Below are 15,030 nucleotides of genomic sequence, written 5' to 3' on the forward strand. Positions count from 1 at the left end.
ACGAATAAAGATTGCTGTTTGAAGCCACTATATTTTAGGTTGGTTTGTTATGCTGCAATGGATAACTGAAACAACATGCCATAGGCAGCTGGAAACTGGAACTCAGAAAAATTAAGGGACTTTTCCCAAGTTCACATTGCTGGGAAGGAAGAGTCAGGATTTTAAGAAAATATCAGTCTGAATCCAAAGCCATTCTCTCTCAACTAACAATAAACATGACAATAATAGTAATTGTAGCTTGTCTGCCTTGAATGTTTTCAGTCTAAGCACTTTACATAAAGTAAACTTTAAAGTAAAAGTAATTCACTGAATCCTTATCACAATATTATGAGATAGGTATTATAATTAGCCCCACTTTACAGTTGAGGAACCTGAGACACAAAATGGTCGATCAATTTGCCTAAGATTATATAGGGCTTCCCTTGCAGGTCAGAGGGTAAAGAATCCACCTGCAATGTCGGAGACCTGGGTTCGATCCCTGGGTTGGGAAGATCCCCTGGAGGAGGGCATGGCAACCCACTGCAATATTCTTGCCTGGAGAATCCTCATGGACAGAGGAGCCTGGTGGGGCTCCACAGGCGACAGTCCATGGGGTCACAAAGAGTCGGACACGATTGAGTGACTAAGCACACACATATATATAGCTAATAAGTCACAGAGACAAGATTCACTCTTCACAGTTGGCTCCAGAACATGCGGCCTTAACCACTACACTATATGGAGCTGAAACTTCAAAATGGATTATGTAAATTGAGAAGAGAACCAAGGACAATCTGTTAGGAAACGTAACCTTTACAAAGTGCTGAAAAGAAAAAGAGTCAGTGATAGAAGGATCTGAGAAGGAAGCGGGAGAGGAAAGAATCAAACATTATATCTCCAAAATACCAGAGGAACCACAGCAGGATCCACAAACCAGCTTCAGTCTTTACGGTTGAACAGTCAGACACAAATGAGCACACAGCCATGCAGACAGAGCAGGACTACTAGCCCTTTCTACTCGTCCTCTTTCAGTGGCAATGCTCACCCCTGCTCTAGAATTATGAGGCTATTATTTAACTTCAGAGATGAGAAAAGTAAACTCTTACACTTCCTTTAAAAAATATGGTTCATGACCTTGGCCCAGTGAAGACCATCAAACCCACTGGACATGTGTGCATGTGTGCTAAGTCACTAAGTTGTGTCTGACTCTTTGCAACCTCATGGACTGTACCCTGCCAGGCTCCTCTATCCATGGAATTTTCCAGGGAAGAAACTAGAGCGGGTTGCCATTTCCTACTCCAGGGGATCTTCCCAACCCGGGTATTTTACCCCATCTCCTACATTGGCAGGTGGATCCTTTACCACTGCATCACCAGGGAAGTCCAAACCCACTGGGACCCTTTATCAGCTTGATGTTTTCTTCCAGATACAGCACAAAGTTTCAAGTGATCCCTTCACAGAACTAATGTAAAACCAAACGCTTTAATTCTTACTTCTGTACAACAAGCTCTGGGCCTGGTGCAGACCCTTCACCAGAGGCCCCGAGGCTGTGACACCACACAAAAGAAGCCCAAAGTCCATCTTCTGTGTGGGCAAAGGTAGAAGCTGGGGTAAAACTGGCCAAGGTGAAAACAGTATCCCCAAGGGAAGCAGACTCAGCTTCAGCTCCCATATGCCCTCTCAGTTAGCTGAGTGTAAACCATGAACAGTGGAAACCTACTAAGAAACAAAGATAGCAAACTCCCTATCTGAGGGCCACTCATGTGCCTCCCTTCAGCCTACAAATTACATTCTTTCCCAGCAGCAAGGAGTGTCTCTGAGAGGTGGTTAAATCTTGCTCTGTCCAAAGTATTTTACGAGGCTCCATATCCTAGGATTTTCCCAGTATTGACCAGAATCACTTGGGCCAACCCCCAGAGGTGCCATCTGAAAGGGTTTATTGTCAGTACTTGGCCAAGACAATTTAATCTAAATGTTACTAAGAGGCCAGTGAACACTACTAGCCTTTTTGAAGAGATCATTTTCTTTTGAAAATGAGACCTAAAAATATGGGAGAAGTTTTTCTTGGAAAAGCCCCATATTTTGTCTAAAAGAACTGGACCTAAGAGAAATTTAGCCCAAGTTGTTAGGTGTAGCTCCACCTGCATAGGTACCTATCTCTTGCCTTGTTCCTATTTTCCCACTAGGTCCATCAGACATAAAGTCCAAGGAAAGACTGGGAACTTTGTACTAGAAAGTTCTGGAAACTTCTCTGCTTCTTGGCTGAGGGATGGCTGTTACATTTATGACACAGCAAGTATAACAACAGGCCTAAGTAAAAAGGCTGGAGCAAGATGGGATATGGTGGGAGGAGAAGAGCGCCAGGTAAGAGGGTCTCAGAAGTGAAACCCATCTAACAGACTGAAAAGGAAACCCTTTATGAGTGAGCAGTCAGACAGGCTGTCTTTGGAAGCCCCAGTGTCCTTTGAAAGAAACTCTTCACTTGTGGTCCTTGGTTTCACTCTGTAATAAATGAGTCATGTCATGGTGTGAGACTCCATTCTTCCTTTTAAAAACATTTTTCTCTTTCAAATTATTATTATTTTTCTCTGAAATACAATCAACCAATGACAATGTCGGGAAAGCTGCACTGGACGTGGCCCTGCTGTTACTTTATTTCTCACTCAGAAACAGGAATTCAGACAAAGCAGATCATCTACTTAATCCACCTGTTCTGTCCTGACTGCTAAATAAACTCTCCTCTCTAAAGCCATATAAAGTTACTCTAGAGAAGAGCCATCAACTGGGTAGTGCTTGTGAAATTCATTAGTGGCTTAAGCAATATGGTGAGGAGCTATACTGAGATTATGTGTACGGCCACAGGCACTAGTGAAAAGCACTCTGACTAGAGGAAGCTGAGGGCCACAGCCTTTGACAAAGTGATGACTGAGAGCTCTTGGGAGCCCTGAGCTGGAAAAGAACTTGCTCTAGAGAGGACCCTCCCACCCCCACCCAGTAATTTAGCCAAGCAGATGTGGCAGAAAATGCCTCATTTTAAGGAAATGGCGAAAGAATGAACATGCTAAATGAGAAATGTGACGAAACACTGGGCTTCTACTCCATACACTTTCAGAAAAAAAGAATGATCCAAGAACCTATGCTGGCCTTCGAAAGCCCCCAAGCTGCCTAAAGGCAAAGAGGTACAACCACTCCCAATTTTCAATCTCAGTTTACTACGGTAAGATGTCTCTTACTTCTTTAAGGTATTCAGCCTGAAGCATGAACCGGCCAGAGTAACAAAATCCAATTGGCCATTCCAGTGAGAGACCAGGAGAGGGAATATCCAAAAAGCTCACATGGCAAGTAAAACTGAAGAATTTTGCAGAATGCAAACTAACTAAAAGAGAGGAATGAAACACAATCGAAAATATTGACATGTATGAGGAAAACCATCTAGAGATAATTCTAAAACTCAAGAACAGAGAATTACTAGCAAGAAAAAGAAGAAACTATGGACTATCAAGGGGAAAAACAAAACAAAACCCTGAAACATAACAGAGCAGCAAAATTCTGCCTTTTATCCGAATGTCTGAAGACGTTTTCCATAGTCAGTCTAGTCCCTTAGCCTGAGCTGACATTTGAGGAATCTCAAAATCTGCCTAGGACAAAGTGATCTTACTTTGTGATCTAAAGCAAAGGTCTAACTGCTCCCTTACTTAGCAATAGCCAGTAATCATATAATTACAAAACCATATCTTAAGTTTCAGGCCCCAAAGATCTTATAATCAGGAGAAGGAGCTAAGACACTAATCCATAGCAAGATAATTAGCAGTCCATGGCATTCAATGATGTGTCATGTAAGTGATGCAGGCCATAAACACTAAAAGTCCAAGAATAAGAAAAAACAATACTTCTTGAGGTCAAGAATGTGTGGCCAGTCTAGGATCTGAGGGGTAATAATACCAAACAGATATTTAGAGGAAGAATCCAAAGCAGAGTCTTTGTTCTAAAACATTTAAGGAGCAAAGCTTCATACTTCCAATGGGTTCCAATGTGTGCCACACATCAATTAATTAATTAAAATTAAACCCCACAAGATCCCCAAATGCCACCTGTTACATGCCCACACCTGTACCCCTCTGACCCAAGAGAGCCACCAGACCCAGCCCAGCCCAGTGTAGAAACAAGGAAAGAAAGAGTATGAATGATTCAGTGTGAACCCATCCCCAACTCTGGAAACCCCCAAATCAAAGCAGGATGAATCAGGGACCTGCTTTCTTTGAAAGAAAAAAGGATGCTTTCAGCCATTTTCCAGGGACTTTCAGCAACTCCTCCTAACAACAATACAATGTAAGATAAGACCCGCACGAAGTAAAAGAGCAGCCTAGCAAGACTCCTGAATGTGAGCCCTTGGTTGACCCCACAAGCATGATGAAATTTTGAAAGGGTAATTTTGGAGTCTGAGTCTTAGCCTTCCCGTTGGTGAAACAGAGAAAAGCAGTTTCTATCCATGGGCTTCTCAAAAAATTGACTACATAGACCCATGGACACATTAAAATTTGTAGCCTACTTGGGACCTCCACAGGGCCAGCATTCATATCCTGGACTCCCATGGGCTTCCCTACAATGAGACCACATATATAACACAGTTGTCACTAAAAATTTCTCCCTTTGTCTGCCTCCAGTCCTCCAGAACTTAGTATTTTCACTTACTAGTTGCTCACGTTGGTCTAAGTTAAGAAGGTTTTGTTAATAACACTTATTGAGCAAGTGCTGTATTAATTATTTTACATGCATTATCTCACTTAATACAGCAATCCTATTATGAGCAATCACTATCACCATTTATAGAAAACTAAGATACAGAATGTAATATGCCCAACATCACCTAGTCACAAAATGTAGAAGATGGTTTCTGAACTCAAGTTCACTTGGCTGTAGAGCACAAACTCTTAGTCATTACACTATATTTAGCAGATTTTTTTTTTAAAGAAGGGCATCTATGAAAAACCTTCAGCTAACATCATACTTAATAGTGAAAGTTGATAAATGTTTTCCCCCAAAGAATAGGACAAGGCTGTTCATTTTCATTACACTTATTCAACATTATACTTGGCAGTTCCAGCCAGTGGAATAAGGCAAGAAAAAGAAATAAAGGCAAACAGATTAGAAAGGAAAAAGCAAAACTGTCTCTTTTTTTCACTGACAATATAGTCATGACATAGAAAAAAAATCCTTAGTAAATCTACCCCCCGCAAAAAGGGTTATTCAAATGAATAAGTGAATTTATTAAGGTCACAGGATACAAAGTCAATACTTTTGAAATTGTTTTTCTATATGCTACCAATGAATAAGTGGAAAACAAAATTAAACAAAAATGCCATTTACAAAAGCATCCAGAAAACATGAAGTACTAAGGAATACGTTTAATAAAATATGTAAAAGACTCATCTACTGAAAACTACAACACGTTACTGAGCTGCTTTTAACCTGAGCCTTCAAATACTACTTCCATAATTACAAATAAACTCATCAGTCTAGCACTCAAGGTGGGTGGAAATATCATCCTAATTTACCTCTCTAGATCCTTTGCCCACTTGTCCCTTTCTTCCTGGTTATTTTGTATACTACAAACATGCCCCTCTGCTACTGAGAATGCTATTCTGTTTATAGGAATTGATTTAATCGATCAGTTCATCTCTATCCATAAACCACCTCCACCTCATCTATCTGACTCTTAAAATCCCATCTCAAACTACTTACCAAAGAAACTTTAATCCTCTAACCAGATCTTTCTTTTATGACTCTTGCCCTCCTTCCAAAAGCACTACATTGGTATATCTTATGGCATTTATCATATGCTAGATTGAATTACTGTTACATCTTTGTACTTTTAGATTATAAGCTCCTTGGTGACAGGGACTGTGTCTGGTGCAGCTCCCCTAAAGTACCTAGTTCTTTACACAGAGCACACATTCCAATACTTGTTGAAGCAAACACTTTAAAGATGGAAATGAAAGGAAGCTCTTTTAGTAATAATACAACCTCTAGGATACCAAATTGCATCACTGTCACAAATTAATGATGTCCTGACTTTCCCATGGGCTGGACCAGGTATTTAGCCATGTGGTAACCTTACTCTCATTTGATCCTAAGCAATGTTAGTTCAGCTTGGCTTCTGTTAGTTGGACCAACATCAAGATCAAGACCAAGTAAAACATCCTAGCCTAAAGCACAAAGACAGATCCTCAGTTTGTACAAACAGACGAGGGAGGGAAGGAAGTGGGGAAGCCAAAGTCCTAAGTACAAGGCAGGAAACAAAGGAAAAAGAGAACCATTAAAGATTCTGTTTCAGAAGAGAGAATAAAAAGAAACCTGAACATCACATCTTGGGGGTCTGTGTTGCTAGTGGAATAAGGAAATTCTCTAGGATACCTGTGCCTCTGCTACTCTGGAAACATCTGCAAGGACAAATGGAATGTTAACCACCTCCAGTCCCACCCCAGGAGGCAAGCAGCACAATCAGGTTCTGAGCTGAGGCACAGAGAAGAGCTACAGGCTCTGTCCCAGAGAAGGTCCCTGGAGAGGCTGTTTGGATCTTACTGCATGTACAAAGCGGGAAGGGAATGTTACTGTAGAATGGAGCTTGCATGCCACAGTCTGCCAGCAGCAACCAGCCAGAGCAAGAAGGCTCCTTAACTCAACCTTATTTCATAATTACCAAAACATCACAGCTGATTAGCAGCAAAAGCTCTCAGTCAGTGTGACTCTCTGTCTTTTGACCCCAGGTTGGCAAAAGCTTCCCAGCTCTTGGTCTGGGTACAGCACATCCTCTTTCATGTCATACTAAAGCCTTTTAATCATCCTCCAGGTTTGCTTCAGTTCCTACAGGCTTGCTTGAAACGCTGCCCACCAAGATCATCCGTGTGCACTATTGTTTTTAAAGGAGTCTACTTGAATTTCACATGACAGTCATTTTTTTCAAACTTGTCATAATGCCCAATGTTCAATTCATCTACTGTCCCAATTTTCTAAAGAGTTCCCTATATCATCTCTTGAAATTCAATGTACATATTCCAATAAGTGGGAAGAGTTAATTCACAGGAAACAAGTAAGACAAAAATCCCCATTTCACACACATCCATCCAAACTCAAAATTTGGAGGGAAATTCCTTTTACTTTTGGTGTAGATTATCCTAACAACACCTCAGATCCTGAAAAGAAAGTCCGAAGAACAAGTGTTAAAGGCTACACAGGGGAAAATTCATTGATACTGAGATCATCACTCCTTTTCCAAGTCAATGTTCAAAACTGCCATATGCCACTAAGCCAATAGGCTTTAGAGGGTTAAGAATGCCCACTGTTTAGGTTTGCATATTTGCTTTAACCCTACTTATCCAAATGGCAATTCTTTGATCCTCTGAAAATTTAACACTACATTCAAGTCAGTTACCTTAAATGTACTTCAAAATCGTATTCAAGTGGCCAATTCCCTGTGGATTCCTACCAGCTGTACACGAATATGATCAAAATCAAATTCTTTGTCAGCAACTGGGGTCTTTGGCTTCTAAATGAGAATCAAAGCAATCAGGCACTGTGCAGTTTTCTCTTCCCATATATGGGATCATGTGATTTCCCACATGGACGCTATTCTGAGATGACCTACCAAGCGTGTAGACAGTAGCAACTGCTGTATGAGTAGAGCTGCTGCCCTAAAGCTCAGTGACAAACCTTTGCATCTTCCTTTGAACATTTCAATTAAGACTCACTCGCAAAATGCACTGTCATGGAAAACTTCTTAATGGCAAAGTATCTGGAAAATAAGTTGGTATTTTTATTCCTTATCCTAGGGTTATATTTGTAAGGCAGGACACTGGTTGAGATCTTGGATTAGGTTAAAAAAAAAGTTATATACTACTGGGGAAGAATTTACCATAATATTGACTTAATGGAAAAAGTAACATTCTCCATCTGTTAAGAAAAAATACAAGATTACTTTGAAAAATATTTTGCTTTTAGGGAAATACACATTTCAAGAATATGTAACAATTGCCTAAGATCTGGGTAGCTGAGGACAGGGGTAAGAAAGAAACTTTTCACTGTATATTCTTGCGTGCTTTCTACATTTTGAGCCATATGAAGGTTTTACATATTCAAAATATACATACAATCTTATAAGGGAAAAGTTAATGACATGTTTGCTATTAGAAAATGAAATTAAAATATCCCAGATAATAAAAGATAGTTAAGAGCACTGGGACCAAGAAGTTAGTCACCTACTTAGTTAATATACCACCCCCTCTAGCTCCCAAATCTTTTGATAATTCAAGCTGATAGTTATTTTTGTTCAGACATGGGAGTTGGGGGAGGTGATAAACTGCCCTCTAAAAAAAAAAAGAGGGGGGTCTTCTTCAACAAGATGTAGATTCTCCACAAATCCCATTAACACTAATCAGCATAATGATTAAGCACATTGTGGTTAAGTACTCTAGTTGATAACAACTCTTTCAGAAAAAAAGGTTCCCATGGCGACAGGTAAGGGCTTATCATCAAACTCAGCTTTTCAGCACCAGACTTGGTATCACAGATAGGAGAAATAAGACTGGTTTAGTATTAATCTGGAGGCCTGCTTTTTGAACTTCACTTGACTTCCTCCATTCAAAAGACACTTATGAGCATCCCTCTGTAAACCAGGGGCAGTACCAAACATTGAAGGGCAGGAGTGCTAGGAGAAAGACCTCAAAGATAAGATATGGCTCCTGCCCCAAGAATCCCCATCGGCTGAGAAACGCAGACACTGAAAGAAATAATGACATTATAATGATAATTCTACCCTTGAATCTATAACCAAAACTGACTAGGACTGGTCAGTTTCTAATCTACTTTCACTTTCCCATCCTCTAGCTGCAGCACAGCTGGGTTTCCAGCTGGCTGGGGAAGAAAAGATTCTTTAAATAAACAGCATTTTAAAAATATGCAGTTGCTTTTGCTATACTGAATTTTGTGGACCACCTTGCTCTAATATGTGAATCTGAGTGCCACATTAATTTAAACTATTCTAAAGAACATAAAGATCCCCAGGAATACAGCTTTTCTATCTTTAACAACAAAGTACACTATACGTTGGAAGAAAAAGCCAAATCAGAAAGTCCCAAACGAAGAATGATCTTTCTTTAAAAAAAAAAAAATTATATTTATTGCATCTATTCAATAATGAAACAATTTAAAAGCCATATACATATCGGAGAGCAACAAGAAAGGGTGTGATTAAGCCGAACTATATGCAACTATCATCAAAAATGCAGGACTATTTGCAGAACAGGATGCTTTTATAGTATTGTACAGAATTTCTAATCCCTGAGAGTCCTTTTCAAATCTTTTTCCTGTCCTTCCCTCAGAAGGCACAGAAAACACATCCATGTATGTAGTCTTCTGAGAAACGCAAAGATTTTACTCCACTCTTTACCACCAGAGGTAGTAACTTGAGATGAATGATACACATTAGATCTATAAAAAAGGCCTCTGGCAAATACTGCTATTCCAGGAGGACTTCACAGGCTTCAAGTTAACATTTCATAGTTGTGGTAAAATTCCTCACTTACGAAGACCTTCATCTCTCCATAGGGCACCTTGTCCCCACGTCCTGGCCCACCAAAATACAGCTTTCTGACAGATCTCCCTAGAAACCATACCTCCCAGAACCCAGACAGTTCAGGGCTGAAACTGGCTAAACAAAGTCACAATTCAGCCACAATTGCTCAATTTAAGGGCCATGAGGACAGCTTCCAGGTGCCAGTTTCCCTATTTTGCAATGGGCAGATCTGCTCCAAGGAGAAAATGTTCCCAATGACCCTTTGGCCCAGAGGGCTTTCTTTAGACATAGAAAACAGAAAATGAATTTGTTAGTTATTTCCTGCTGAACACAAGGAAGGTGTTGTGGTTAGTCTAAAAGATTTGCTTCCTTATTTAATATACTATTACTAGTGCATGTTTTCTTTAAAAACATTGTAGAAAATAAGAAAATGCAGTTTATGCTCTTCTGTCATAGTATCACCAGTTCTACAAGTTTTCTCGAGAAAATGTCCTTTAATTTCTCATCCCCTTAGATAAAGCCCCCCCCAAACTGATCTATTTACCATCAATTCAAAGCAAAAAATTTTTGTATTCTAAAATGTTTACTCCCATACATGTTCCTGCCCCTTGATAATCTGTGATGTGAGGGTCTTCTCATTAGCAGTGTTTGCAGCCCTAAATTTATCTTTCTGATAGCTACATTACACATGCTATGTTTACCAGATGATCACAACCTAAAAGTGGACTGTATTTCTGACCCCTAGGTCTTTCATGATCTCCACATTCAACTATTAAGCTATTAAACACTCACTAAAACAAACAAGAAGGAAGAAGGGGGAACAAAGGAACAAGACAGGGGATGATGACCATTGGGGCTTGGTGAATCAGACTGGGGATTAGGTGGTGATGTACACAATGCACACTCAGGAGCAATTCACTGAAAACCAAAACAGAAGCTGTCCTTGGACAAGGTTCAATAAATGTTTTTACTATCTATTTCTCGCTGCATAATACAGTTCCACAGCTCCCCCAAGGAATCTCAGGAAAAAAAAAAATCACTTCACAGAATAAAAAATTAGAAATTCTTAACTAGTTTCAACTTACCATAAAATGTTTCAGAGCATAAAACCAACATTAAAGAGCAGTCAACAATATTCCTCAGAACAATGTCAGAGAGATAAACTGCTGTTATCACCAAAAGTTTCTTTCTTCCTCATTAAGACACTGCAAGATTCTTCTGATTAAAATGATCACAGTTTAACATAATACATAGATATACTCCCACCACAAACTAAAATTTGTCTCCTGAAGGACAGGGGCAGGGAGGGGGCGGGGTACGTGTGGTAGAAAGGAAGCTTCCAAAAGTCAAAGGCATTGATCTAGAAAGATGAGGGCACAAAACTTCCTCCGAGCTGTTACACATTCTTTGCTACTCAGAGTCTTATTTACACTACTCAGAAGCCGTTGGCAGACTAGTAAATATACCAACTTCTATGACAGACCAGGGTATCTACCATAGTTCAGTGACTGCACAGCTCAGACGCACACTGCAAACATCAAATTCAGCCTTAGTTGGGACAAAATGAAACCCCAATATGAATAAGCACAAGACAGGCTAACACCAAACACTCCAGTCCAGCGACAATTTGGTTTGAAATAGATTCCTGAGAAGTAATTACTGGATTCAGGGACAAGGAGGAAAAGATCTTAAACTGACATTTCTTTGACTTTTGACATGGGAGACTCCATTCCCAGCTGCACAGATCGACAAATCTGTGTTGTGTTTCTCATCACCTGCATTCCTGTGCAGCACCCAACATCATGAAGATGAGATATGCAGTCAACACATCCTGCGCGGTAAGATGTCAGAGCTGAACTTCACAGCATTCAGGAGAAGTTACTCTATTTCACCCGTCATCACAAGCAACAGACCTAGGAAGATCTCCCAGAAACAGCCAAAAGAGCTGTCTGCTCACTAGTACTGGAGGTTAACAGAGGGCTGTGCAACCAGCTCAGCAAAGACAGGCAATCACGATGGAGGAAAAAAACAAAACAAAACAAAACCCTGAACCACATGGGGGACAGAAAACAGTAGCAGAAAAAGTCCAACTCTGCCTGCGCCAGCGGTTGTGGATGAGCTGAGTCCGAAGCCCAGGAGAGGAAGGAGGGGGCGGGGGCCATCATTCCCTAGGAGAACTTGTAAGCGGAGGCCTTCACAGCCTGGGAGACTGTCCAGCTGCTCCTGCAGACCCTGCCAGCCTGGGCAAGGCAGGCCCTTGGGAGCAGAGCGGGCAAGGCCTCCGAGGGTCACTCCTGACTCACTGAGCTTCGGGCCAGCAACACGCGGACCTCTCCGTTTTTCCTGCCGCTACTGGGCTATGATGGCAGCTTTCCAGCCCCACATGCCATACATCAGCCGCAGATCCCTGCTGGCACAGGCCAGCGCGTCCCCCCGCCCCCCAGCCCTGGCACACTTCGAGCCTAATCTTCCTTCTCCCCAACACCAACCCCCTCACCCACTATGCCAAGCGCCCTGCCCAGGGGCGGCCCCACCACCCGTTCTCCCGCCACCCCCCACTCCCCACCCCTCACCAGCGGCCCCGGGCGCTGCCAGGCCCGGGCACCTGCAGATACCTCCCGCCCCACCCCCATCTTCCACCACCTCGCCCCTCCCCCCTTTCTCCAGCAGAGAGAGGGGGCAACTCACCGCAGTCAGTGCACAGGATCTTGCCCACCTCTTTCTTGAGGTTTTTGCCGTTGGTGTTGAGAGGGGCAAAGGCTGTCTTAAAGACCAAGGGCTGCTCCGTGGGCTCCAGGAAAAAGATGTAGCGCTGGTTCCTTTCGAGCGGCGCACAGGAGCCCACGCTGATCACCTGCTCGCGCTGCAGTCCCCCGCTCCGGAGCGGCCACTTGTCCAGCACCTTCACCAGAGCCACCCGACCCGAGGCGGGCGGCTCGCGGGTGCTGTTGGAGCTGGAGCCGCCGCCGGCCGGGGCCAGCCCCTGTACCTTGCCCTCCACCACCACGGGCGCCTTGTACGCCTGGTCCTGCACCGACTTGAGGCTAGGCGAGTAGCAGGCGAGCGACACACCGAAGAGCAGCATAGAGAAGCCGGGGGCCGGGTCGCGCCTCATGCCTCCGGCGGCTGCGGCTCGCGAGCGGGCGGCGGCTCTCCGGGCTGCGGGGCTGCGGGGCTGCGGCTGTTGCGGCGGCCGCGGCTTTGGGGGCGCAGCGGGACGAGAGATGCTGCTGCTGTTGATGTGGCTGCTGCTGCTCCTGCCGCTCTCGCCGCTGCTGCCGCTGCTGCTGCTGCTCCTCTCGCTGCTGCTGCTGTCGCTGTAGCTGCTGCACCGAGCCTTCTCCACTGGCGGCGGCGGCGGCGGCAGCGCTAAGCAGCAAACCTGCCGCATCTGGCCAGGCCATTTGGGGGGCTCCGCCGCTCCGCCGCCGCCGCCGCCGCCTTGGGAGGGGAAACCAGAGCCCGCTGGAAAACCGGAAACAGCGTAACGTTAGCGCCCAGTAGCCCTCCACCGGCGGCCCGGGGAGGTGGCCCAGCTAGGTCAGGGGGGCCGGCGGCGAGCGGGCCGAGATGCGCAGCGCGGAGCGGCGCAGCGCTCCCACCCTGCGCTCCGGGTCCGGGAGGAGGATGCGGAGGATGGAACGTCCTCCCACTTGCTCTCTCGCGCCCCCCTCTACCCCCGAACCGAGTGGGGAGCGCGGCTTCTGCAGGGGAAGCTTGGGACTGCACTGCTTTAGTGCCCAGCTTCAGGCCCCGCAGGGAAGCGGGAGGAATCGTGCTACCCTGTGCTTTGGGGATTTATGGGCAGACAGTGGGGGTAGTGCGTGAGCAGAGGGCGGAGTAGAGGTAGCAGATTCTGGTACCGTCCTGTGAAGGTGGGAGTGGGACACAGGGTGTGCCCTGCCTTTGGACATCCGCTGTGGGAGCCAGGGATGTGCCACGACCGGGGTGACTGACCTGCCTCCTGGGTTGTATATTTCCTTCCCCGGCAGGACCCTAGGGGCCAGTCCCTAATTGAGCCCACGGGCTTGGCCCTCCACCTGGTGAGTGGCTGGAGATTCGAGTCAGCTGGGGAGGATCCCACCCCCGTCACTGGGGGGAAGAGTTGAAACTACATGGAGTCTTGGCTAAGGGGTTGGGGCCACCCAACCAGGGGTGGTGGTTAAGAGAGGGTCCAGCCCCTAAGTCTCTGGGCTTTCTCCAGCAGCCAGGAGGAACCAGGCTGCATGCTACACAACCTCATCACCTTCTTCTTCTTCTTCTTCTTCTTTTTTTTCTTAAGGCCGCTGCCTAAGGAGATGGGGGCTTCTTGGGAGCCAACCTGAGAGCCAGAGACAGTCAGGGCCAGAGCTACCCCACAGGAAATGGTTTCTTTCTCAAAGATCGATGCTTGCAAGAGGCAGGAGAGTTTGCTCCACTGAAGCCAGCACCTGATTTTAAAAAGCAAGTTAAGGATCCTTTCTCACTCTATCATTAAGGATCCGGAGAGTTTTAATACCCAGCTTATGTCCTTGAAGGATACGGAGCTCAGGAATTCCAGTAAGGTCTTGGAGAATCTTATCCTCGACTGAGGACTGCAGGAAACCAGCCCGAGGACGTCTGACTTGAGCTGGGAATGCTATTCTGGAAAGGGAGGAGGCTGGCTCCTGGCTAAGAGACATCCCAAACTTAACATACTCAAAGCCAACATCATTATTTCTCCCACTCAACTCCAAATTCCATGTAATTATTAAGGGAGCCATTTTATACTTGGCCAGCCAACCTGGCCCAATAAGACCCTCAGTCTCATTTTATTATCCTTCATCCAACCAACCTTCAAGTCCTTCACCTCTACCTTTTTAAAAAAATTCCTACCTTTTAAAAAATCCCCAATTTATCTAGTTCCTTTGCAACTCTGTGTGAATACCTGAGGTGCACGTGTTCCTCATTTCTCACCTGACCACCGCAAAGCCTTCTAACTGGTTTCCACACCTTTCACCTCATCACCCTCCTCCCGTCCTACCACTACCAGAGTGATCTTCTAAAAATAAAATATAAATATGAGGCCATGCCACTGCCCTCAGGAGTAAAGTCCAAACTCTCCAGCATGGCTCTTCATGGGTTCCTTCTACATAGTCAGCTCAATCCTCTGGGAGCTAAGCCCCTACCCTAGCAATCCTTAGCACATTGTTCTGGTTCTGGGTGTGCTTCTGGACATGATGTCTCTTGTATCCAAGAAGTCACACCTCTGCCTTGTCCACCTGGAAAACTATTCTAGCTTCAAGGCCCAGCTCAGCAGTATGCCTTATCCCTCCCTTGCTATGTGCGTACCACCATCCCCACCACCATACACACACAAAAGAAGAAGTTAATCCCTTCCTCTTCTGCATTACCAAGTGCCATGTACATATTACTATTATGGCAAAGACCTGTACTGTACTTCAAGCAGCTATTAATAGGTCTGCTTTAGACCCATCAGGCTGAGCACCTTAATGGCAGGG

The 15,030-nt window shown here is 44.5% G+C and overlaps 1 protein-coding gene across 2 annotated transcripts in view; it reads right to left on the minus strand.

The window, feature by feature from the left end:
* NRG2 (neuregulin 2) overlaps window positions 1–12,941 on the minus strand; it is a 191,155-nt gene extending 178,214 nt beyond the window's left edge. For both annotated transcript variants that reach the window (XM_081496696.1, XM_081496695.1), the window contains exon 1: window positions 12,239–12,941. In XM_081496696.1, the coding sequence (XP_081352822.1) occupies window positions 12,239–12,941 (703 nt within the window). The remainder of the gene's footprint in view (window positions 1–12,238) is intronic.
* Window positions 12,942–15,030: the final 2,089 nt, after the last annotated feature.

The sequence above is a fragment of the Giraffa tippelskirchi genome, chromosome 6, assembly GCF_054371585.1.
Source record: "Giraffa tippelskirchi isolate mGirTip1 chromosome 6, T2T-mGirTip1v1.2.pri, whole genome shotgun sequence".
Classification (NCBI taxonomy): Eukaryota; Metazoa; Chordata; class Mammalia; order Artiodactyla; family Giraffidae; genus Giraffa; species Giraffa tippelskirchi.